Source organism: Ambystoma mexicanum, chromosome 2p (genome assembly GCF_040938575.1).
Source record: "Ambystoma mexicanum isolate Mex_15411 chromosome 2p, UKY_AmexF1_1, whole genome shotgun sequence".
In the NCBI taxonomy this organism is placed as follows: domain Eukaryota; kingdom Metazoa; phylum Chordata; class Amphibia; order Caudata; family Ambystomatidae; genus Ambystoma; species Ambystoma mexicanum.
Window position 1 is genome coordinate 1,135,297,729 of NC_090923.1, and position 25,862 is coordinate 1,135,323,590.

Consider the following 25,862-nt stretch of genomic DNA (forward strand, 5'->3'; position numbering starts at 1 on the left):
TTGGCCAGCTGACTGTGCATCAAGGTCCAATTGAGCGATTTCGTTCCGGAGCCTATTTTCTATCGATAATCTTTCTCTTTTTTTGGCTGCTCCCTCTCTAATCAATAGTCCTCTCCAGGTCGCCTTGCCTGCTTCCTAAATTGTGTTCATGGAAATTTCGCCCGTGTTGTTGGTCTCAAAGTATTGGGTAATGTCCTGCTCTAGATGTGCCCGAAAGATTGGGTCCTTGAAGAGGGTTTTGTTGCAGCGCCATTTGGAGCATCTTCGAGGAAGAGCCATTTGATCGAGGGTGACCGTGACCATGTCGTGGTCTGACCACGAGACAGGAATTATAATGGTCTCAGTCATTGCCGTAATGAGGTCCGCGGTTAGATATACATAGTCTATTCTGGAATAGGTTGCATGCAGGGCCGAGAAGAAGGTGAAACCCGTCCGGGTGGGATTGACATGTCTCCACGCATCTGTAAGGTTGTAGGCGGCCATCATGTCTGCGGCAGGATGGCGTCTGACACCTGCGGAAGGGGTCGCAGGGGTGCGACCCGGTTGTCTATCTTGTTCTGGATCCATCCATGTGTTCAGGTCCCCTCCAAGTATTACGTCTCCTTCTGCCTCGCTCATGACCTTCGGAATGATCCTCTGTAGGAATCTGTCTTGTCCTGTATTGGGGGCATATAATGCCGCAAGGGTGACGACCCTGCCTTGTATCCTACCCACTAGAACTAGTGCTCTGCCACTGACGTCCATCCATGACTTCAAGAGTTCAAATTGGATCGCTCTGTTGACTAACATGCCGACTCCAGCCTTCTTCAGCGGGCCAGAGCCCCAATAATCCGATCCTAGTTTGGTGTACAAAACCTTCCTCTCTTCTCCCTTGCTATATCGGGTTTCCTGTAAGAAGAGAATGTCCAGGCTGGCCCTCTTGGACTTGTTACAAGCGATCTCTTGGTGGGGGAGTTAAGTCCCTTTATGTTCAGCGTGCCAATTTTCAGTGTGCCCTACCTGTCACTTGATTCATTATGTCTGTAGGACATTGATGTATTTGTGGGAATCATTCACTAAGTCACGCTGCCTAGTATTAGAACTTGCCATGTCGGAAGTGTTGTTGTAGCTGCCTCTCCTTAACAGGGGCTGTTTCTGAGGTTGTGCCATTCCCCCTGATCTTCCCCCCATCTGCCCATGCCGGGTATTGAACAGCATACCCTTTGCCCTCTTGTCCAATCGCATTGTTCTCTGATTCTTCGATGAGGGTCTGTGAGTGTTTGTGGTGGCGTCCGAGTCGGACTGGATGCGAACAACCGGTCCACTGTCGGACCACCAGTGAGGGTCGTAACCGCACGACCCCATCGAATAATATCAAAATAACGTTTTTGAGCCCCCGCCCCCTTTCTCATGAGATTACTTAACAAACGGCAGTATGTCAACAGACAACAATTTTAACTATGAGATTATGATACATGCGTTTTCCGGAGTCTTCATTCTTCGGCAGATCTCGTACTCTAATCAAGAAGCATGGTACGCCGGAATGCAGAACTTGGAGTGGCAACGTCACTTATTGTTGTCTGGTGTGTCGTTGGGCCGCCTGTATTTCCTGGATCCCTTTACCCTTTTCCTTCTCGGGCCCTGAAGTTCCCAACGTGATCCGTCCTGCTCAGGGTTGCTCTGAGTCCCCTCTCCCGAGGCTGCTCCGAGGAGATCAGCAGTGCAATCTCGGATTTCCTCTTCAGAGCGGAGTAGAAACTTCCTGCTCCCGTGTTCAAACGCAAGGGAGAAGGGGTATCCCCATCTATACCTCGTGCCTTGATCCCTTAGCCATCTCATGAGAGGGCCGCACAGGCGGCGTAAAGCCAGCGTCAGTGATGAGAGATCCTGAAAAATAGGGGCGCCCCCGGACCTGGCTTTAGCGAGTATCCCTGTTCTATCCTGATAGCTGTGGAATCTGGCAAGGACCGATCTCGGGCCACCTGGAGGCCCACCAGCTCTGTGAATTCTCTCGGTCTTGAGCTCATCAATGTCCTCATCCGCGGTCAAGATTTTGACAATATCATGTATCGTCTGTTTAAGGTGTTCTTCCGTCTCCCCTTCTCTCTCCGGAATTCCAAAAAAACGTAGGTTATTCCTCCTCTCCCTATTTTCCAAGTCGTCAATCTTAAGGCGAATCTCGTCCTTCTTCTCCATGTTCCGTATTCTAAGCTCCATTTGGGCTTCCAAAGTGTCGATCGAGGCCTGATTGTTATCGACTCCTTCTAGCCTCTCCTCAATATTATCTACCCTTTGGGTCATCTTATCCATTTTACCACCAAGGTTGGCACCCATGTTTCGAATTTCACTAAGGAGGGCGGCAATGTCTCCCTTGGTGGCAGCTGCGCCCGTTTCAGAGGCTTCTATTGACATCGTAGTCCTTGAATCAGGAGTCTGTGGCGGTGGGATGTAGGCGTACTTGGCAAGTTTACTTGGAACGTTCATGTAGCACTGGCCTGCGAGGAGGCACACGCCCCGGGTTCGGGGGCCGTACCCTCGGGCCTGGTGTGTTGAAAGGCACGTGGGCAAAGTCGGAGGGTCCCGGTGTGTTGTTCCTCGTTCGTAGCGGGGCTCTTTTGGTGGGGGGAGTGGGAGGAGGCACACGCCCTGTCACCAGGGGCTCTACCCTCTGCCTTGATCCGCGTCCCACGTTGGGTCAGATGTCCAGGGGGGCCCGAGTATCGATACCAGCCCGTAGCGGGGGTCAGGAGAGAGCACGTGGGATCCAGCCTCCGGGAGAGGGTCTCGGATGGAGGTGCAGTGGGGGGGTGAGCACCTCTGGGTATTCTGTTGCTTTCTCAGTTACTGGGTTACTTGCCCGCGTTTCGATCAGGGTCTAGGTGATGGCCTTGCCAGAGGAGGGCACACGCCTCATGAGTGAGGGCCCAACCCTCTGCTTCCCCCTCGTGTGCAGTGAAATTCGCCGCTGTATGGGGAGAGGCGCCGGGCGGAGAAGTCTGCAGGAGGTACTTTGGTGGGTCCGGCGAAAGGCAGTGGAGGCCGGGGTGGGAAGGGCACTTCGCCGTTATCATGGATTGGTTTGTTCTTGCTCTTGACTTGGAGGATCAGGTCCTCGTTGGCTGTCCCTTTAACTGCCACTTGCTTTGCCCTTTGCTTAAGTTGGCAGCGTTGCACAGCTATAGTGTTCTTGTGCAGTTTATGGTAGTTAGTGTTTTCCAACCGTACTTCCAGCGGTGATTAGGGAAACATTTCAGGTAGTTGCACCTGAAATTCAACGGGGAAGTCCCTGAGTGTCTGTTTCACTGCCTCCATTCATCTGCGTGACCCGCGGGGCGGTCTTATGGATGTGTGCCCCTGTGGTTTGGATGTTGAAGCAGGCGTAGGGGAGCTGCGGGGGCTCCTGGGACCTCAGGTGAGTCACTGTGCTTCACTACGTACTGCGTTCTCACTCTGGGCGGATGGGGACCCGAGGTGTTTTCACAGCGCGGGTCCGCCCCGTACTATTTAGACTGGGGGTGGGCGCGCCTAGGTGTCGATGGGTCCAGATGGACCGTGGCGTCCGAGCCTCGGGCGGATGGGCCTCCGGGCGCACCCACCACACGGGTCCGCCTTATCAGTTGCGCCAGGTCCCCCCGCGGGATGGCGGTCGGTTGGTGCCGGCCTCGCTGCGGTTTTTGTGCGAGGGGCGGGTCCAGGGCAACAGGGGTTCTGATGTCTCACACAGGGGCACCCACCTCCACTGTTGGTATTCGTGGGTTCCGCAGCGGTTAGCCTCTGCACCAGTGTGCCGTAGCTCGAGGGGGCTCTCTGATCCAGTGGACGCACATGTGTCTCCTTAGTTTCGTTTCTAAAGCGTGTGCATCTGGCAGGCCGCAACTTCTAAAAGCGTTTTCTTGGAGATTCCCAGACCGATTTCTCTCAAAAATTTTCCCACATGAGGGGGGAGTATTCAGACGGCAGCTGCTCGATTCTTGTCCGCGGGGGGGGGGGGCATAAGTGGGGGCTCAATCCACTTTGTGGGGCCGCGGCAACGGAGCTCACACAGTGCATGCTTGTCTGTGCACCCCCTGGTGGCCAGTTCCGCATCTTTTTTTTCCTGATTTGCAGTTCCTTTATCATTTCTTTGTCTCTCATCTCAGACTGAATATCTAGTTTACTAAATTCAAGCTGCATTTTCATTTTTATAATTCAAGAACCAGCTTTGCTGACTTGTTAGCCATAGGCAGGGGTGAGGTCCGAGGATTGGTAGGTGGATTAACAATCCCATTTTCATCCACATCTTCATATACCTCACTTAATGGAAGATGAGGGCTGTGAGAAACCTGAAGGTGTCTCAACCGCTAGTTCCCGGGGATCTGTCATCCAGGTGGCCAGGACACGGCCATTGCTTGTGGATCCAGTTCCTTGTGGTGGACCAGTGCGGGAGGATTACTTGGATGAGGAGTCTTTGGGGAGTGGAAGTGGGACACCGGCAGGGGAGACACGGTATCCCCTTCCCTGTAACACCTTTTCTCGTCGTACCAGGTAGGATACCTAGGAACTCAGCCCCCCTTTCTCAACACGGACAGCTCACCGTGAGCGACAACGGACTAACACCAGTGCACTATACGTGACATGTTCCAATACAATGGTAAGGCAAGCTCAGGCAGTTATTGATCATTACACACACCTGACTTCCATCACACTTCCCCACACGGTAAAAGGCGGAGCACGAAAGCACACTCTGAGCGAGGCAAAGCACAGGAGGAAACAGAGGTTTGAAGAAGGCAGTTTAATACAAGGAGAAAGACAGCGAGACTAGAGAGGGGTGCAAGGAGGGAAGTGCCATTGACCTTTTAAAGATTGTTACTTGTGTGGGCCTTGGAAAGTAAGAAACTTAAGACCAAGAACGAAAGCTGATCAAACCTGTACAGTGTGAAGGTGGAACCGAGGACTCTTCCACGTCGATAACCAAGGCGGGGAGGAGCGATTGCCGCAGTGATACTATCCTTGGCTCCTACAACAAAGCAATGTCAGTAAAGAGAGCTCAACCGGTGAGTCAGAGAGACTGATACCAAATCAGCTTGTGTTTTGAAACAAGGATGCAAGCAGCAACATTGTATGAAAATAAAGTAAGAGAACAGTGTGTGAGACATTTGTGACGAGCAACGCAAATATAATTGTAAACCAAAGGACTGACTCAACTTTGGGAGGCCCAGCAAAGATACTGTGGAATGAGTGGTCCGGCACCATGTGGGTGGTCATTCGAACATTTCTGTTAGGTATCCAGCTGATGCGAAGTGTGAGAAAAGAGAAAGTTGAGATTGAAGTGGTCCTGCAACGGGTCAAGCTAAACACATTCAACAGTCTAAGATGGTTTAATGTATACTGCAATTGGTTGAAGCCCGGCTGAGGGAGACTAATTGGGTAAAAGAAAAGTATCTGAGCCTGGCTGAGGGGATCCGGGGTGAACCATGAGTCACCCGAGAAAGAATATTCTCTGAACATTGTAAAAAGGGGATCTGAGCCCGGAGGAGGGGGATCCAACATTGAACTTTTGTATTGAAAGGGATTTGAAGGGGATCCAGGGTGAACACCCAAAACCGAATACTAGTAAAAGAAAAGCAACTTTTACATCATGCCCTCTGAGACGAGAGACTTTCGAGAGACTTTTACGAAGTAAAGAGACTTTGACACAGAAGGTCCTGATGCTGGTAATGGAACTATATCCTCGTAGCTTGAGCCCATCGGTAGATGCAAGTTCAGATAGGCATTTATCACACCCTTGTGGAAGTTCAATAAACACCCTTGAGCTGTGGTCACTCTTGTCTGTCTTACTGTTGATACCATGCCTTCCTTATTGGGCTAATGGTTAAACTTTGACCATCATTATATTCCGGATCAATTCTGGGAGTAGGGGTTATAGCAGGAATGCCATTTCACCAAAATGCCAGGGGTAGCAGAAGGGATATCACATGACCCTTGACCCCCTGATAACATCACAGGAAGTGATGTCATTTGACCCCACCCTGAAGTGATATCGTGGGAAGAGATGGGACGTGACCTTTCCCCTGTGAATAAAACAGAAAGTGGCATCACATAGCATTGTACACTACAGAAAAATATGGTTACGATATCATTAAAATGTGATGTACATTTCATAGAAGAATGGATCGCCATATGTATTGTTAAGATCAGTGTGTATAGGCCCATATTTCCAAATTACTGTGAATGCAAGCAGACGTCCATGACCAAATGATGTGTTATTATATAGCACTTACGCTTAAGCGCTTTATATAGAAAAAATATATACCCAATATCACCCAACCTGTGTTGGTACTCATTTATCGACTTCAGAAGAATGAAAAAATGAGTTCAGTTGTTTAAGAACAGAGTAAATCAGTGACTCACCCCCTGAAGTGTGACTTAAATAAACCTTTAATGAGTCTAGCAATTATTGTATAGAATTGCAGAAAGACACATTATTTGGTATTCCTATTCTTTCTTATTTAGGGTCACTGCTGAAAGTGTTAGACTTATTGCACACCTGTTCTTTTTTTTTTTTTTTTTTTAAGAGGCCTGAAAAAGAAAGCTAGCCACTCCAGAAGTAAAGAGCCACACGGTGCTGGCCAGAGTCCAGGAGCTTGCATTACAAAAAATTTAAAAAAATACTTTTTTTTTAGGGGTAGCAAGGGAGACATCAGAGGTCGCAGTTGTGACCTCTGGTGACCCCTAAATGACGTCCCTGGGTTATAAGCCTACTCACAGACACTTAGTAATCCAAAAAACTTCATATTAATTCAGCTTTCTTTCCTTTAGTACAAAACATTTTCCTTAACACAATTCTTTCCGTTTTTCAACAGTAAGAGGTATAAGAGCTTTTGCCTTATAGTTTTCCATTGTGGTCATGGCTTAGTACTTTACAGAGTAGTAGCCTTGAGGATGGATTCTTCGAATACAATACAACAAGGAGTCAATGTAATCCAAGTTACACACATCCCACCAGCTGTAACACCAGTGTTAGAGGAGTTTTCCTAAAGTCCACCTTGTAGGTAGACTTCATAAAACTATCCCAATGGTTTGCAGATCTCCAACTCTTAGTATCAGTCTGTACTACTCATGAACCTTAGTAGAGTGGCAGAACAGTCAGGCTTATCATAAGAGGAAGATGTGAGCTGTAGTTAAGTACCCTGAACCTAGCTAGTAATGCAATCCAAAGAAACACTCAATAAATGTATATTAAAATTTCTGATGCTTGTGAATCTGCTTAGTCACATGCTGTGCATATATTTCGACATCTAGTGGTAATCGCAGAGTATTGCACCTTGTCTTTTGAGGATCGAAAGGGGACGTTGACATGGGCATGCATGTAACACTATCCCTAACTGGGCGTGTAGTGTACCCAAGATCTCTCATGCGTCGAGGTCCCTCAGATAGTTTTTTTCCACGCAACTAGCTGGTCGCCTTATGTGGATCTCAAAATATTGCTACGATAATATCTTTGTCCACAACCTCGGGTCCTTTTTTATTATTCATCCCCTTCATCGACGACTACTTCACAGCCAACACTGAAGACTGCAGAAGACCTCTCCAGACTTCGGCGGCTGGTGCTCCAGTCAACCCTGTAGACCGTGTGGCCTCGGCCCACAGGCCAGGCCTACACAGTAGGGAGAGTGGGGTCTGGGGCTTTGTTTCTTTTCTCCCCTCTCTTTTCCTTTCTGGTTTTGCTGTTGCTATAAACAAGAGCTATGAACAGGACACCTTTTAAATGTTGCCCTTCTTGTAAAGACAAGTACCGCTGGAAAGACGGACACTGGAGCTGTAATAAGTGTCTATGTCAAGATCACCACGAGGAGTCCTGTCAGTCTTCCAAGCTTTGACGTCCTAAGACGATAAAAGAACGGCGAGTTAAATGGTGGGCGGCCTACGCCATGACGCAGGCTGAGGGTAGCTCCCCCGCTGCCACAGAGAGTGACAAGGAAATTAGTGACAGCCGTGGCTCCGAGACCGAGCCATTGACCTATCTTCGGAGTAGCCATGCTCTGAGTCGTCCGTCCCCGGCCCCAGCAAGCAGGCCACCGGTTCTGCTATGGGGAGTGTACACTCCGGCGACAGGGACGCACACACTAAACACAAAGGAAAGCACACAACCGCCCGTACCTCCTCGAGAAACTCATAGGGATAGCCAAAGATGCCAACGGATACGCTGATATCTTCGACAGAATCTGCCAAGCCACAGGGTCGGCAGCTCTGCCTGCAACCGTCTAGGCGGCGTGCGTTGTCACAGGTTTCCCCCCTTCTCACCTGTCGGCGTTCTTTATTGGAGTTCTTCAATGGAGTCTTCTTGCGCACAGTGCGGGTCTTGTATAACCCTGTGGGGATGTCCTCGGGTTCCAGCGTGCGTTCAGCGTTCCGAGTCCTGGATCGTTCAGAAGTCCGGGAAGTCCTTGAAACTGCAAGACGTGTACTCGCGAAGCGAGTACACAGAGTTTTGGGATGCAAGTGAGGATAAAGGGGAAAGGAATGGAAGAGTAGGCAATAATAGGGGACCGGGAACCAGGAATCAAGAGGATAACAAGAGCAAACTACGGCAGCACGCGTCTAGCCACAGTAAGCTGTAACGTTGAGACACGCATAGCCGCGCGGGCGTGTCTGCTTTATAGAACGGGATGCATCCGACGCGGAAACTGGTAAATAGCGTTCCGTGTTTGGCAGCCATGTTGGGAGTACCGCTGAGTGCAAGCTCCTATGTGTCAGGGACCAGGAAGTCCAGAAGGGACGCGTCCGATGGTTCATAGGGCATCAGCACCAAAGTCCATAAGAGAGCCGAGACGCCTCATGAGAGCGCGCCGGCGCATAAGGTTTCAGCAACGTCGAAAACCGCGATGAAGCCATTAGGGCCGTCTAAATCCCTTCCAGCCATGCCGGAGATCTGCAAGAGTCTCGCAAACATCATCTTGGCGGCAAATGGGCTTAGAGACACTTTGAAGGACACGTCCAAATGTCGAGAAGGTCAGGAAGAATATACTGAAGGTTCCCAGCCCCTGTCTAAGACTGTCAAACAAAACTTGACGGCCTAAGACCACAGGTCCACAAGAAGACCCCCCCCCCCCACCCCCCCTTACCAAGACCCCACTGAGTCTTCCTTATGGACCAGGGACAGGTTTGAGGGGTAACTTTCGAAATGTGTGGACTTTTCAGAGAAGTTGATAACTCCTAAAAGGCATAGAGAGGAAAACCTCTATCCTACTATGTCTAAATTCCAAAGGACCTCTCCTCACACGGAGATGTTTGATCTAACGGAACCAGATGAGACGCCTCAGGACCCTTATGATCAGGGTGAAGATCTCTTTGAAGAACCTATACAACGCTCCCCAGATTGGGGTGAGTATCAACCTGTGGATGAAGCACCATGGATGTCACCAATACCCCTGACCCATACACATTGTCATGGATCCTCCCACATTTCCTATAAGACCGGCATCTCCCATAGATGACCAGATGGCATTCAATGCTATCTTGAAAAAAGCGGCAGAACACTTGCAGATTGCCACGCAAGAGGCAGTGCAAGATGGGGATTTTGTGAAGGACATTTTGAAGGAGAAACCACCTGCAAGCCAGGCGATACCACTTCTAAACTCCATCAAAAGGTGTATCGCCCCTTCTTTGCTCACTCCATCGCAAACCAGGGCAGTTAACCCATGGGCCGAGATGCTTTTCCGCCCCTCGTCTACTGACACACTCTACATCCATGGACATATCACTCCAGATTCCCTAGTGGTAACAACTAGGAAAAGAGCAGGGGTGCCCTTGTCCATGGCAGAGGCACCGCCGGACAAGAACTGCAAGAAATGGCTTGCCCTGGCTAAGCGCATCACAACAGCAGCAGCATATTGCACCAGGATAGCCAACAATACCACATTGTTGACTAGTTACAGTGACGCCTAGTGGAATCTACTCCAGGAAGGCCTGCAGGAAGTCCCAGAGCCAACACGATCACGTCTGATGGCGGTTGTGTCGGAGGGAAGGCAGGTGAATCAAAACATTCTTAAAAACACCCTGGATGCTGCAGAGAGAGCTGGAAGAACACTAGCCCAAGTTACCTTGTTGAAAAGACACGCATGGTTGAAGAATTCGGGGTTCAAACAGAAACACAGGTGTCCCTCATTAACAAACCGGTAGAAGAATCTAACCTGTTTGGAAAAGTGATGGATGAGGCTTTAGAGACTGCGAAAAAGGAACATGAGACCCTGAAGTCACTAAATCAGATAACTTGGAGACCTTACCAGCAGCAAGGGGTAATTCTCGCCGCTCCTTTGGCAGATAATCTTTCCCACATTCCCCCCACAATCAGCACAGAACAGGAAATACATGGTCCTCGGGACAGGGGGCAGCTGCCTCTATCCAATATCGACCAAGAGGACAGCGTGGTGGCAAAGGAAGGGGTAGAAGCACCACCCCTAGAGGGTCCCCGATGACTTACTGATCCTGGCCCCCTCCCATGCCTACCTGGTCGGGGGACGGATAACATCATTCTTCCACGCATGGGAGGGAATAACCACAGACCAGTGGGTGCTCAAGACTGTCACCCATGGTTATTGTATCGAGTTCAGCCGACCACCTCGATACCGGCCACCAACGTCCAGGCGAATGACGCCAGAACATCTGAAGATCCTACTACAAGAGGTTGAGATCCTGCAAGAAAAGGGCACGATCGAACACTGCAAGAGGTAATCTCTCTACTAAAACAGGGGATTACATGGCAACATTGGACATGAAAGATGCATAATTTCATATTTCAATGCTGCTAGCGCACAGAAAATACCTAACGTTCATGATAGAGGACCAACACTAACAGTTCAAGGTCCTTCCCTTCGGCATTGCCCTGGCCCCAAGGGTATTTACCTAAAGGTACTGGTGGTAGTAGCGGCTCACCTGCGCAGGCAGTCCATTCCAGTCTATCCTTATCTCGACTGGCTAATAACAGGGGATTTGCAGAGAACATTCCTATCAAGCATCCAAAAGACAGTAGATTTACTCTTCAGTCTGGAATTCTCAGTAAACGAGAAGAAATCCAGCATAGACCCCAGTCAAGTCAAACAATTTCTGGGAGCTCTAATTCGGACAGAAGACTGACTTGTCTTCCCCTCCAACGAGAGGGTTCAAAACATGCTGCTCCAGAGCCATAACTATGTAGCCGGTTGCGAGGTGACGGTACGCAAGGCCATGCGACTGTTAGGGATGATGGCTTCCTGCTTTTACTTAGTCCCACACGTACATTTGCACATGCGCCCCATTCAAGAGTGGCTCAACAGCCAGTGGTGTCAGGCAGCAGACAACGGGACGATCTAGTGGTTGTCTGGCAACCCCTAGGTCTCTCTCTGCAGTGGTGATCGACAGAAAATCTCTTGAAGGGCAAGACCTTCACCACCTCCGCAGTAGAAGCCACTCTCACTACGGACGATTCTCTGACAGGGTGGGGGGCTCACCTCCTTCAGCACACAGCGTTTGGTTCACAGCAGTAGCGTCCTAGCACATAAACTGTTGGAATTGTTGGCGCGTTCAAAGCCCTAAAAGCTTTTCCGACACAACTTCAGGGGAAGACAGTACTGGTCCTCACAGACAGCACCACAACCATGTATTACCTGAACAAACATGGAGACACACTCTCTCCAGGGCTATCCAAACTGTCCGAGAACATTTGAAAGTGGGCTCTCAAACACAGGACCTCCTGTCTCAACACGTTCAAGGGGATCTCAATCTTCTGGCAGACGTGTTCAGCAGAGACTTCCCTCTACAGACAAAGTACGAATGGCAGCTACACAAAGACATTGTCTCCAAAGTCTTCCCAGAATGGGGCTTCCCAGAGATTTGTTCACAACTCTGGAGAATGCACAATGCCAAGATTACGCCTCCAGGTACCCCTAGAACAGCCCCAAGGGGAACGGTCTCTAGATAACATGGTCAGGGAGAGTTGTCTACGCTTTTCCCCCCCAACACCCCTAATGAACAGGATAGTGCACAAGATGCACCAGGAACCAGTCACAATGATTCTAGTGGCCCCCATGTGGACCCGCCCCATGTGGCCCCCTGGTTCTCCCATCTGATGGCAATGTCAATCTCTCCTCCAATGAAATTATCTTGCCCATTCAACAGGCTTTCACAAGACAAGGGGTAGACACTCCATTCTTGCCCGCAAACTCTCAATTTAGCGGCCTGGCTCTTGAGGTCATAGAGTTCGGGAACCTCCAACTTCCTCAGAGATGTATGGATATTCTTAAGGAGGCAAGAAAGCCTAACACCAGACATTGCTACTCCAATAAGTGGAAATGCTTCGTCATCTGGTGCCATTCTAAGAGAATCAATCCCATCGACTGCTCTCCTACTCGCATTGTGTTATACCTGACTCATCTACTGGACTCGGGTCTGGTTTTTAATTCACTGAACGTCCACCAGGCTGCGATTTCAGCGCACACTACGTCCCAGAAGGAGTCGTGGTGGAATATCCCAGTCATCAAAGCTTTTATGGAAGGGGTTAAAAGACTTGATCCCCCTATTTCAAACCCAGTCCCTGGGTGGGACCTTAATATGGTATTAACAAGACTAATGGGATCCCCCTTTAAAACGATGCATAAGGCTAGCCTTAAGACTCTCACTTACAAGACCACCTTCTCAGTGCCAGTCACTTCAATCAGAAGAGTCGGTGAATTGCAGGCGGTGGTTTTGTGCACTCACCCTAGGTTTGCGCCTGAATTCATCTCAAAGTTCCATGTTAACCAATCAATAGAACTACCCACCTTCTTCCAGAATCCCACTAACATGGCAGAAAATAGCCTACACACACTTAATGTGCATAGAACGGTCCTATATTATCTGGAAAAAACAAAACCATTAAGAAAAACAAAACAGTTTTTCATTTCAGTGGCAGCTGGTAGAGAAGGAGATCCTGTCTCTAAGTCAGCCTCTCAAAGTGTATTGTAAACTGCTTCACACTCTGCTACGCTCTTGCCAAGAGAGACCTGCCCTTCAAGCCTAGAGCACACTCTACCTGGGGCACTGGTGCTTCCATAGCATTCATTGCAAATGTTCCTCTCGAATCCATTTGCAAAGCAGCAACCTGGAGTTCTGTACACACATTTACAAAACACTACTGCCTAGATACTCATTCTAGAACTGATTCTCAGGTGGGACAAGCGGTACTAAGACATCTTTTTACTAAAGTTCCTTCTCACACCCCACCTCCAACTCTGGGTACTACTTGCTAGTCTATGCACAGCATGTGACTCTAAGCAAATTCACAAGCATCAGAAGACATGCATTACTCACTGTAATGGCATTTATGATGATTGTATCTGCTTAGATTCACACGCACCCATCCTTCCTCCCCGCTCATGGTAGACGGAACATAGACATTTTACTACTTTCTCTCTATCTGTACTCACTCACGTTAGTCATAAGGCTCCCTGACAGCAGAAAAAATACAATTGGAGGGGCCTCAATGCTTGAGGGATCTTGGGTACACTACACGTCACGTTAGGGATAGTGTTACAAGCACACCCATGTCGATGTCCCCTTTCGATCCTCGAAAGACAAGATGCAATACTCAGCGATTACCACTAGATGTCGGACTGTATGCACATCATGTGAATCGAAGCAGATGCAATCATCAGAAATGCCATTACGAGAGTAATGCATGTCATATATTTATTATATTTACACAAGAATCACTTTTTAATAGTACATTAAAACAAAATCCTTTAGAATACTTTTCAAAGGACGCTGCTTAGTTTGTAGTTGCTTGCGGTACAATTGTTACATCATTTGGCACTGACAGTTCTACCTATTATCGGTAATAACGTGCACTTGCACACATAGAAAGTAATATGGTTAATGTATTCAGTTAGCAAAACCACATAAAATAATGACTTCTAGGAAGGAAAATAGTTGGTTTGTGTAATACTAGCAGGGCTTAAAGTTATAGAGGCAGTTGCTTTGCACAGCAAGGCTTTAAAGTCCAAAACGCCACCCTAGCTAAAGGCAGTTCGGAGAGGGCGCAAAGTCTTGACAAGCAGCAGACCAAGGGAAACTCCTGTGGATATTTTCTAGTCTCTGGTCTCTAAGATGCAAGAGGATGCAACCAATGTTGGAGACCCTGTTAAAGGACTCACTAAAGGGACAAAAGCAGCGGCTTGTGCCCTGGACACCTCTATGTGCACTCCAATGCACTGGAACGACGTTTTGGGACTAGTTGTTCCCACCAGTCAAAGGAAAGGACTCGTCCTCTTCGGAGTTCCTCTTTCGCATAGAAAACGGGGTCAGGAGAGCAGTGGTTGCTTCACGTTGTTGCAAAGGGTCTATAGGCGTCTCTGGTAGTCTTCTTCTACGGTTAGTTCAGTTTCCAGTAGTCGACTTGCCTTTCACCTCAGGAACCTCACCTTTTATTCAGTTTCATCACATACTTCTCTGAACTCTCTCTCAGAAGTTTACAGAAAGGGGCAGGTGGCTGTCCAATCAGGAGAGCCAGACCCCCAGTGGGAGCTGTTTCCATTCAGGCAGACAAAGAGCAGTGGAGTGAAAAACGCCTCCCCCATCTTCCTGCCTGCCCAGACACACTGGAGCCTAGGCAGGGACACCCAAGAATTCCAATCAAAGGCAAAAACACTCACACAGACCTCCCCTCCCAGAATGGTAGAATTAGGGCTAACAAAGAACAACCACGCTAGAAATGGTGAAAAAAAGAAAGAAGCCCAAGTTAGCTTTGGTTCTACCAATTCCCATATTTGCCTTATGCCCACCACATTTTCACGCATTCTCATTGGTACCAATACAATGACAGCCAAACACCAGACCATCAACCACACACAATTCATCCTTGATTTTCTTATACTCTCAGTTGCTGACTCCACCTTTGATCAGCACAACAAGTCCACCTTTCCTGTATCATCCTCCTCACTTCTTGGGTACAAACCATCATCCTGACAAGCCTCTAGCCGTTCCTTCTCCTGTAGAGACTCCTGCACCATAAAATGCCTATTATGCCCTCATCTGTCTTTGTATCAACCTCATCATCCTCCAAAAGAGGGAACCTGGATAACGCATCAGCCACCACGTTATCCTTAGCATGCACATGCTCCACAACAAATTCTAAACCTTGCAACCTTGTAATCCATTTTGAAATCCTTCTAGAAACTCAATCTAAACCCTTACTGTTCAGGATTGCCACTAGAGGTTTTTGGTCATTTCAAACAGTAAACATTCTGCCATACAAATACACTCTGAATTTTGGATTTGGCCCACAACATCGCCAGTCTCTTGCTCTATAACTGAATAGCGCTTTTCTACCTCCTTAAGTACCCTCAAGGCATATGCTATGGTGTGTAGTCCAGCTTCATCCTTTGCACGAGTACGCCTCCTAGGCCAAATAATTCTGAGGCGTCATTGTATGCGATTGTGTGCACATTTTCCTTGAAACGCTGTAGCACTGGTGACTTTAGTTTTTAATCCTCACAAACTTTTCTTCACACTTGCCATTCAAATCAAATTGTACCCCCTTTCTTGTTAGTTTCAACATGTTTACTGTTTTATTGGCCCAGCCTTTAACACATTTTGTGTAATATGCAATCATACCCAGGAAGGATGATACTTCTGTCTTGTTTTCCGGTGATGACATACCTATAATGGCCTTCAACATGCTCACTTTGGGGCAAACTCCATCTCCTGAAACACTATACCCTAAATAATCAACCTGTGCCCTACCAAACTTTCTAACGTCAAAGTCAGACCAGCAATTTCCAATTTCTTCAAATCTTGCTTTAGTCTGGCATCATGCTCTCCTTGTCTTTCCCCCATACCAATATGTCATCTTGATAAGAATTTTACGCCACTCACGCCACCCAAAATATTCTGCATAACACGTTGAAAAACGCTGGCAGCTGATATCAGCTCAAATGGTATCCTGACACATTTGAACAGACCTACATGCGTGATGAGTGACAATGTCATGAGAAGCAGGATGCACTCGAATCTGGTGATAGGCAGATTTTAGGTCCAACATTGAATATACCTTGTAACCATTCAAGTCTGTATTCATTTAATCAATTTTAGGTAGGGGAAATCTTTCTGTAACAATATTTTTGTTGTCTTGCCTGAGATCTATGCATAGTCTTATCGAACCATTGGGTTTCTTCACAATTGGGCTCACCCACTCCAAAGCTTCTTATCGCTTATTTATGTCCTCTTTCAGCATTCTTTCAATTTCCAACTCAACATCCTTTTTTCATGCTAGGGGAACTTGACTTAGCTTGGCAGCAAATGGAACAGCAGATTTTATTAGCCTAATTTTGTGAACCACTACTGAACAGTTTGGGAGCCCGTTTGGCCACTTCACTCTCATCACTCATCTTGGAATAATTTCCAACCCCCTCATTGAGTTTTATCAGCTCTACAACAATAAATTACCCCCTACACTAGTCGCATAGATCTTACTAATGGTCGATTTACCTTTAAATGTTAACTTGGCATCCAACTCCCCAATTATCATTCTGGGGTTATCACCATATGCACAATATGCCCTCCACATTGTTGTCCGCGCAAAAGGTTCTTTTCTCAAATGCATTTGCACGATCACGCGCATACGGTAATACGCATGGGACCACCACAAGCCTCCGTTGGTGTGCGCTGGGATTGCGCACAGGTAATGGATGTCGCCAGAATTTATTTCCGATTGTGGGTCAGCACCAAAACCCTGACAAGGTCTGTGCGGTGGGGCTGCGCAATTAGGTCTGTGTGCTGTGCCCACACGGTTTGACTTAACAGTGCCATGGAGTCAAAACGGATCCAGTATAAATCATGACGTTGGGTCTTGCTACTTACATTGAGTGAAGTGAAGACAGACACATGAGATGCAAAGTACAAGGGTATTTATTGAACAAGGGTTGGAAAAACTCTTACTTTGCCCATAGCTATGATGGGAGCAGTCTCTACCATCAAATAATAAAGAAAACACAGTCCTGGTCATTCTTTGTCAAATCAAAATGGCCGATAATGACAAACAAATGCCGCCCCTATCTCTTATACAAAAAGTATGTAATGGGGAATATGTATGCAAAGGAAAGTCCATGTTATAACATAAAGAATCAAGATGGCTGAGTCGGCTCTTCTTCCCACGTTGAACAGCATGGAATAAGGAGCCCCCGTAGGCAGGATGACCCACTTTGGCTCAGGTTATCAAGAAGCAGTCCAAAACGTGGGTCGAGGCCCACTTGGCCATCCACATTAAAGTTACTGGTTTTCCAGTTCACTGAAGTTTTTTCAAAGTTCAATAAAAAGTTCACATATGTCTCCCTCTGTCAGGCTTGTACCTCTCAATAAATCATAGTTCATCAAAAAGTTCATGCAGGTTTCTCTCTGTCGGGCTCGGACCTCGTGCAGGGTTTCCCTTCCCCAAGTTTTATTCACATTCGTTAGGGGTTCCCTTCCCCTGACTTATTTTACATTCCAGGTCTCCCTCAGTCGGGCTCGGACCTTTCACCGATGTCTAAGACTTTCGAATGTGCAAGGCTTTTACTGTGGACCTCCGCAGGACCACTTCGACTTTCACTTCCACTCTCCTTTTGTGTTATTTGCCCCAGTGTCTCTTGGTCTTGGTAGTTCTGTACCATAAGCAAAAAGTTCAAAGATATCTTTCTCTTCAAGCATTCACCATTCCACTTCCCCTTTTGCCGGGGTTAATCTTGACCATTATGCATTTAAGAGTTCATTCACTTTGCGGCTTCAATTCAGGAGTCAAGGTTAATACTACAGGCTTGGCCTCGCCTCCCCAAATCCGTTGTTCAACCGGGAGGGCCTGCTGGCGTCCTTGAAACACAATGCAGTCTTCTTTTCTGGGATTTGGCTCTCCCAGGTTTTCGGAGGCAACAACCTCCTGCAGGAACTTCAGGGCTTCCCAACTCTTCGCTCTGGTCCCTTGATCGGTCGTTCTGCTCATGTGGGTTCCCCTTTGCCACAGAAGTTCTGCTTCTTCTCGTGTTCCACCCTGCTCCAATTCTCATGGGTCTCCCCAGTCGGGCTCGCACCCCTTTTTTAGCTTCTCACACAGGTCTGTCGGGCTCGGACCCCTCCTTTATTTGCAAAGTTTTAAAGTCTTTGGACTTCATGTCCCAGAAAGCACTATTCTTATTTTGCTCCCACTTCGTCGGAGCCCCTATACAGCATTCCAGGTTTTTGGAGCTGCAGGAGGTAAAGGGGATAACTTGTTGAGGTCAGGGTCTCTCCACCTGCCCCTCAAAGGCCTGGGCTTTCCTGTTTGCCCAGGGGAGGAGCTCAGGTGTGGCACTGCCAGGTAACCCCCAGCTGGCTCTGGTTTGGCTCCATGGAGTTAGAACTCCCTCGCCACACTGCAGCTTCCCCTGTACTGACAGGCCCAGCAATTAGGCAATCCATCTTCCAGCAGGCCTTCCATGGTCTCGCCAGCTTGAATTCTCTCTAATCCTCTGTGCACCATTCAGCATCCCCAGCTCGCTCACTGTGCGCCTGTGTGCTCTGCCTTTTATACTGACTAGGAGGCTTAACAGATTTCAGCTGGGAATGGTTGTAGAGAGAGGCCTGACCTTGGCTGTCCTCATTAACAGGAGAGTCTGTTGTCAAAATGGAAGCGTCTGGCTTCTGTGTCTGAGTGTCTGTTTTCTAAGTAATCTTCATCCTCTCAGTCACTCTCTTCTTCCTCTCAGCCTTTGTATAGAAAGGGGGCAATGGGGTTGGGAAGTTGGAGTATCCTAAAAAATAGGATGGGATAGAGGTGTTGATAAGGGGGGAATACTCCATCTCACAAATGGGTGTTCCTCCCCCACTCCCTGAGGACCCCCTACCCAGGTGATCCTCCCGCACTTGTCCACCCCCAGGGATTGGCCACCTGAGTAAGGGATCTCCGGGGCCTAGGTTGTGAAACACCCCTTGGTTTTTCACAGGTCTCACCTAATTATTCAGCAGGGTTCTGGAGTGTGCGATCGGGCTGCTCTTTTCCCGCAGGACTTCTGGGCTTGTTGCAGTCCACAGAGACCTGTTGGTACTCTGCAATCCACAGACAGTTGTGGGATCGCGCTGCATCCTCTGTCAACTGCAGCCAAGGTAGCATCTTGTCTCATCGCCAAAATAAAGAAGTCCAACAGATTAATCAAGTACATGAACACACTTTAAGTTCACATGAAATGGGCCTGACAACGTTGTAAAGATCAGAGTCTAACAGCTGAAAGAGTTCTTTGATGGCACAGCTGCCGCAGGTTCAATTGGGTAAGTTCCATGTATGTTGTAAAGCTTCCAACAATACATTCAATGATGCAAACTATGCACACTGCATAAGTCATACTTTCCTCTAACTTTATCGGCATCTTTTGCTACACAGAACACTCTCTGCAGTGTGACTAAGAGCCCCTTAGGCTTCCCTTTGTATTTTCTTTTATTTTCTGTGTGTGAACTAATGTTCCCAAGGATAGAGGGATACTTTTTATCCTTTGTACCTTTCTTTTTTTGAGATCAGCAGCCACACCTTATGTGGAGTGCTGAGGGGTTACGCAGTATCCCCTTTCTCACTGTTTCTGTAACATTTCTGTTACAGTGACAAGCGTGCCTGAATGGCTGGTGGTAGTGGACGTGTTCTACCAACTTTTGTGTAGTTTTTACCAACAGGCTCTACTCACAGCCCTGGTAATAAACAGAAGGGTGACCATTGACACAAAATGGTGGCTGTATTCTTTTTTTCGCCATTTCATGTGTGCATGTTCTTTCCTGGTCCTTCTTCTGCTGTACTGGGGGGGAGGTCCTGGTCTGACTTTTGGCTTCACAAAGGATTCCCGCCGATGCTCCAGAGTGTCTGTGAAGACGGGAAACAAGAGAGGAATCAGAAACTCTGCAGTTCTTTGTCTTCTGGCATGCCTGGAAACAGCTTCAATTGGGAGGCTGGCTGAAGAGGACGTCTCCTTCCCTTGGGCTGGTGGGCCCAATCAGTTTTGCCTTTCAGGCCATCCTATCGCCAATACCCTGGGACCTCGAGGCCGAGTGCTGTACATCGTCTTCCCTAGAGCGAATCTCTCTGAATCATTGATGGACTCCTGCTGGACCTCCAGAAGCAATATTCCAATCCTTGAAGTCGCCTCACCAGGGTGCTGGAACGAGATAGCTAGGCCAAGCATTCGGATGAGAACCGTTCTTCATCTGGTGTCTTGGAAAAGGGCGCCAAAATCAGAGAAGCGGGAAGCAATGAAGAACCTTTTGCTGGGAGCCTTTCCACTCGACAGCTGATGCAAAATCCCTTCTAGTGTCCTTTCTTTCGTCTGAAAACCAAGAATCAAGCAACCATGTCCTGTAGCTGCTGCATCGCGAGGGTGTCCGCCTGCATCAATCTTCTTCACTGCTGATGTACTGTGAGACTCAAGGTACTACTTCCATAGAGTCGTTCTGTCGCTCCAGTGTGGCTAGGAGGGGAATTTGTGCAGTTGGGAGTTTGCCTATCTATGTCCGCCTAGGCATAACGCTGGACGGCATTCGGGAAGCCTTCTACGAAGTCCCTGAACCTTTTTAGCTACAAGAACTGTTACTTAACTGCTATATAGGAATTCCACAGGAACTCTTGCCTTTTCTGCAGCTTGTGCCTGCCTTTTTGAGTTCCAATCTGACCCTGAAAGAGACTCCAAACTATATAGGGAAGGACTCCTAAAGCATAGGCTCTCTGAAACGATTGTTAAGCAACTTACCTTGTGCTGGTGTTGTTTCCGTCATAAGGATCTGAAACAAAGTATTAGTAAGTTCTTACTTAACTTTGAATTGTGTCTACTATTCTAGAAAGTATTATAAAGTTATTACTCACCTTTGAATTGCATACTGCCATTCTAAAAAGTAACTACCTAAAGTATTGTATTGTACTAACTAACTTGTTATAGAAGATATCCTCTGGAACTCTCACGTTCCTATAGTTTGTGCCTTATCCTGTTCTGCCTACAGTTGGCCATTGGACCACCAGTGTCCCCTTCTGCCTCTGAGAACACTCATGACTAGATTAAGCAAGGACTGCTAAAGCATAAGGCCTTCTGAAGAAAAGTCTTACAAGTGTTACAAAGTACTTACTTGCTAATATTGTTGTCTAACTGTATTATTCCTGAAACAGAATAAATTACATTTGTTACAAAGTTATTACTCACCTTTGAAGTACACACTGCTATTCTGAAGTAATTGCAAAGTTCTTATTTACCATTGAATTATGTCTACCATTCTAGTACATATAACAAGGTTTACTACAAAGTGGTTTTTACTTACCTTGAATTGCATACTGCCATTCTATAAGTCTGTTACAGTGTGGTTTATATACCATAAGTATTGTATTAGTTTTACATTGTGTTTGCTAATTGTGATAGTGCTTACCGTTCTGAAGATTTGTCTTTACCTGTGTGTATGTATAATAAACCAGTATTTGTATACAGCTCTAAAGTGTATACATGTTGTTTTTTTTGGACCATATGTATGCTTCAAATTCTTTATCTTTCTACAGCCCTCGCTCCTACAATGATGGGCCTGGCTGTTCTTCCATTGCTACTTACCTTGAGTGGTATAGATTTATACTAGAGGTTGGAGCTCTGTATTGCCAAGTAGAGAGTCTTATAAAGTCCTTTCGGTGGACTTAAGAAAAAACTCCCCAACACTTACCAATAATAGTCTTTCTGTAGCTTGTATCTGCTTGGAATGACGCTCGCTCACCCATCCTCCCCACATGGGAGCAGAAGGGAACATACGCACATATATTTGAAGGAGACATTATTTACATGTCAGAAAACAAACAATCTGAGGACGTCAACATGTGAAGTATCTTGGGTACGCGTAGAGTAGGCATAGTGTTACAGATACGCCCCTGTCAATGCCCCTTTTTTCAATTTAGAGAAAGCAATATAAAATACTCCGCACCAACCACTAGATGGCGGCCTATGCAAAGCATGTGATTCTTAGCAGATACAAGACGATAACTGGTAAGTAATATTTGTCTTACCTGTCAGGAAGTGTTTATCACTTAATTTGTTGTTTGGTGGCCCTTTGGGTGCCTACACTGCTGTTTGTATTGCCCCGTTTCTTAAAATTAGTACTTACCACTGATGTATATCTATTATCTTATGCACAGGCTTTGATAAAGGGCATATTTTCGTGTGTGTTTGTGTGTGTGTGTGTGTGTGTCTCTCTCTGTGTGTCTTTGTGTCTTTCCATGTGTGTGACATTACCACCCTGCTCCCATCTGAGCGAATTATCGACTTTGCCACTGACCGCTTGATCTTCCTAAGCCCTCATCAGAGTGCTTTTGGAAAATCCTCCTTAAAAGCTCAGTGATGCACCTAGGGTTTTACTCAACAGTGACTTCAGGACATGACTAAATAATGAAGTTGGAGCAGTGCTCGAAAGCAGGTTGGGGACAGCTGCTAGACAAATGTGATGCATAATCCATTATCTACCTAGGGAGCAATTCAATGAGCTTGATTTTCAGCTCTGGGACAATTTGCTGTGCCGTCACTAAAGAAGCTGTGTTGCGGTTCACTGGCAGGTTGCCGTGTAACTGTGCAATGTGCATGTGGTCTCGCTCAGCAATGGCCATGGTATGTAGATTTAGTGTGCTGGCCTGAATGACTAATGAGGTTGATTTTGTAAAAGGAATCCCAACTATTGAGAGTGGGGCAGAGATACTGTTGTTGCCTGTCCTTTTGTCCCAGAGCAGGTAGCGCAGTGTGGGGAGTGGGAGTCTTTGTCTACCCAGGAATAAGAAATGTCATCACTGTGCGCTCCATGAACAAGTGGAACAGGATGCATTCTGCATTTGTTGCAAACTTTGATGAAATCAGACAACTATCTCCTCATCGTCCCTGCTAGGGTCTTACATGACATTCCTCTTCTCTTGTAGGTTGGCACTGTGCAACACCCGGTTTCTGCAGCTGTGCGTGGAAGCAGAGGAGAGGCTGCGGCCGCTAGTCTACACCCTGCGCTACTGGGCCAAACAAAAGGATTTGGCAGGTAAGCAAACATTATCTAGATATCTTCCCCATTGCAGACAAAAAATGGGGGCACCCATGAATGGTTGTGGGACTGAGAAGGCTAGAAGTCCGGCAAGAAAATAAAGCAGATGTTATTCGGTGGGACATTTAACTTTGAACAGTTTATTATTGAATAATATTCCAAAATAAATGTTTAAACAGCACTTCTCCTTTGGTCCGTCCTGAACAGCTCTGCATTTGTCCTTCATTTCTCATTGGTGAGTGCTAAAATGGATTTCTAGAATCCGACCTGGTGGACAGATTATAGGAGGCCACAATAGTTATAGTGTACAGGGGAACTCTAGGAGTTTAGCCAAGCTTAATCAATGTAAGTGTGGAGAGTGGTCAAGACTTAGTCTTAGGAGAAAGTAAAAGAGTCCAGGGGTCCATGATGAGTCTACACAATATAGCACACAATAATTCAATTTAGACAGTGAAGCATGAAAATACAGTCATTTATTCTAAGCCTTCTTCACACACTAAAAAATGAAACTAACAGGTCATATTATCACACAATTCTCTCTGATGCAAATATATACATCCACCATAGCTTCATAAATGCATTTGAAGTCACTTATTCAGCAAATAAGTAAATAGATTGAATGCAATGTTGATGGAACCAAGTCACAAGTTAATTCCAGAACAGTCCAAACTCTAAGAACAATGGGGCCTGTGTCCAAAAGTCACATGTTTCTCCCCAGAATGGGGTCTCTTCAGGTAAATTGACCAAAAGACAATGTAACAGAAAAGTTAGATAAAGGGACTTTTGTTCTGTGAGAAACCTGAAGGTGTCTCCCTGGCTCAATCCCGTCTGTCATCCCGGTGGCCAGGACACGGCCATTGCTATTGGATCCAATTCCTGGGGGTGGACCAGTGAGGGAGGGTCACCTGGATGGGGGGTCCTCGGGAAGTAGGGGTGGGACACTGACTGGTGAGACATGGAATCCCCCTTCTTTCAACACCTTTTCCCCATCCGACCACATAGGACATTCAGCACCACTGCCCCCCATCCCCTGTCTTTTCCAACACAATCACTTTCACAACGACACACCAGGGAACGGAATAACACCAGAGCCGTTGACCTGACATGTCCCAATACAAGGGTCAGGCAAAGTCAGGCAATTGATCAGCATCACACTCGCCTGACGGCCCTTTCCCTCCCCCACAGGGATAAAAGACAGAGCAAGAGAGCACAGTACACGCAAGGCAGACCGCACAACGAGACAGCTATCTAGACCCAGAAGTTCAAGAGGACGACGAATGGCGGCAAACATCAAGAGGCTGACGAGGAGAGACACAACCTTGTCCTCTTCGACTTAACCCAGCGAACCCTCTGCTGAAAGAATTGTAAGGCCGAGGACAATAGCCCAAGTGTGTTGCAGCAGATGTCAACGGTACACGGAGCGTGTCGATGCTGAAAAGCGGCAGCGAGGGAAACTCCTGCTACCATGGTACCGACCTTGACTCTGGTTTAAAAAGACATTAAGGGTTGTGAAGAAAGGAAAAGCCATAGTGAACCCGTTGGAGGGAGGCTAACCGTTGAGAAGGGTCCGAACCTGATAGAGGGAGATCCAGGGGTGAAGCGATCACTCAAAGTCCATTAAGAGAAGGAACTGTTATTTGATTTGTGAAGTACAATATGTGGAGGGTCAGCGCCCAGAAGAGGGGGACCCAGGGGTGAACCATCAACTGAGAAATATGTAGACCAGAAATTTGTTGTATTTTCTTGAGAAGCCTATCAGGCCAGTGGGACCAGGAAACCACAACCCCAAAGGCCTCGATATCGATAGGAACTGTTATAGGATCTAAACCCAGAAGCGGGAGATCTGAAGGGTGAAAACCGATCACCCAAAACACCAAGGAACAAGGGTCAGCGCCCAGAAGAGGGGTTACCAGGGGTGGACAATTCTTACCCTAAGCTAAACCAGGAAACAAACTTTCTTTTTGTGAAGGAACTTTTGTTGGTTGTTGAATACGTCAGGCCCTCTAAGGCAAGAGACTTTCAAGAGAAATGAGACTTGGCCATCAACGGTCCTGATAGCTGCAAGTGGAACTGTCGACTCATGCTGGGAAAGCTAGAGTGTGTGCTCTGCTCCGAGGAACCACCGAAACCTGTCCTCAAAACGTGGGGAAGGAAGACCCAGGCTAACACATTATTTGTGAACACTTCTTTCTTCTCTTAAGATCTATCCCACACCCTTTTTTTATTAGTTGTAAGGTTTGGCAATAGCTTTCTTAGTAGAGGCCCTTTTATTTGACAGAACTCCACAAGGACTAGCTTATTTTTTATTTGATGGCCGATGCTTGCTCCCATCTTAGATTTAGGTTTAGATTAGGTGTTTTTCCAACATGCATACAGTTTAATAATCACCCTTGAACTCTGATCACTTGTGTCTGTCTTTACTGTTGCCACCATGAGTTCCTTACAGTTCCCACTGTTATCCTATGGAGGACGGGGTGGGGGCTGTGGGAACTGTTGCACTGCGTTCACTTACCCCCCTGACTCTGATTTTCCCAGATTACTTTGTGGATCTTCTGGGGGTCTCTGGAGGTTGGATTTCCTGCCGTTAGTTGCAGTGAGAGGTGCCCAGCAGTTGCGGGTGCAAGGATTCTTCCAGTGAGGTACAGCTGCATGATGCAACCCCTGGCGATGCAGAAATGCAAGAACAACTGATGCAGACCTCTTCAAGATACTTTACAGGATGGGGGGGGGAGGTCGAGTCCTAGCGAGTGTCTGCACACAGGCGACAACAGGCGTCCTTCCAGTCATGGTCACAGAAGCTTCTCTAGGACAAGATCCCTTAATGTTGGTATAGAGGGAAGGGGACTAGTACCAAACCTCCAGGT

At 47.3% G+C, this 25,862-nt stretch overlaps 1 protein-coding gene across 4 annotated transcripts in view; it reads left to right on the forward strand.

Moving 5' to 3' along the window:
• The window catches only part of TUT1 (terminal uridylyl transferase 1, U6 snRNA-specific), a 688,083-nt gene that overhangs the window by 492,026 nt on the left and 170,195 nt on the right, over positions 1 to 25,862 (forward strand). For all 4 annotated transcript variants that reach the window (XM_069645196.1, XM_069645195.1, XM_069645199.1 and 1 more), the window contains one exon: positions 22,886 to 22,995. In XM_069645196.1, the coding sequence (XP_069501297.1) occupies positions 22,886 to 22,995 (110 nt within the window). The remainder of the gene's footprint in view (positions 1 to 22,885; positions 22,996 to 25,862) is intronic.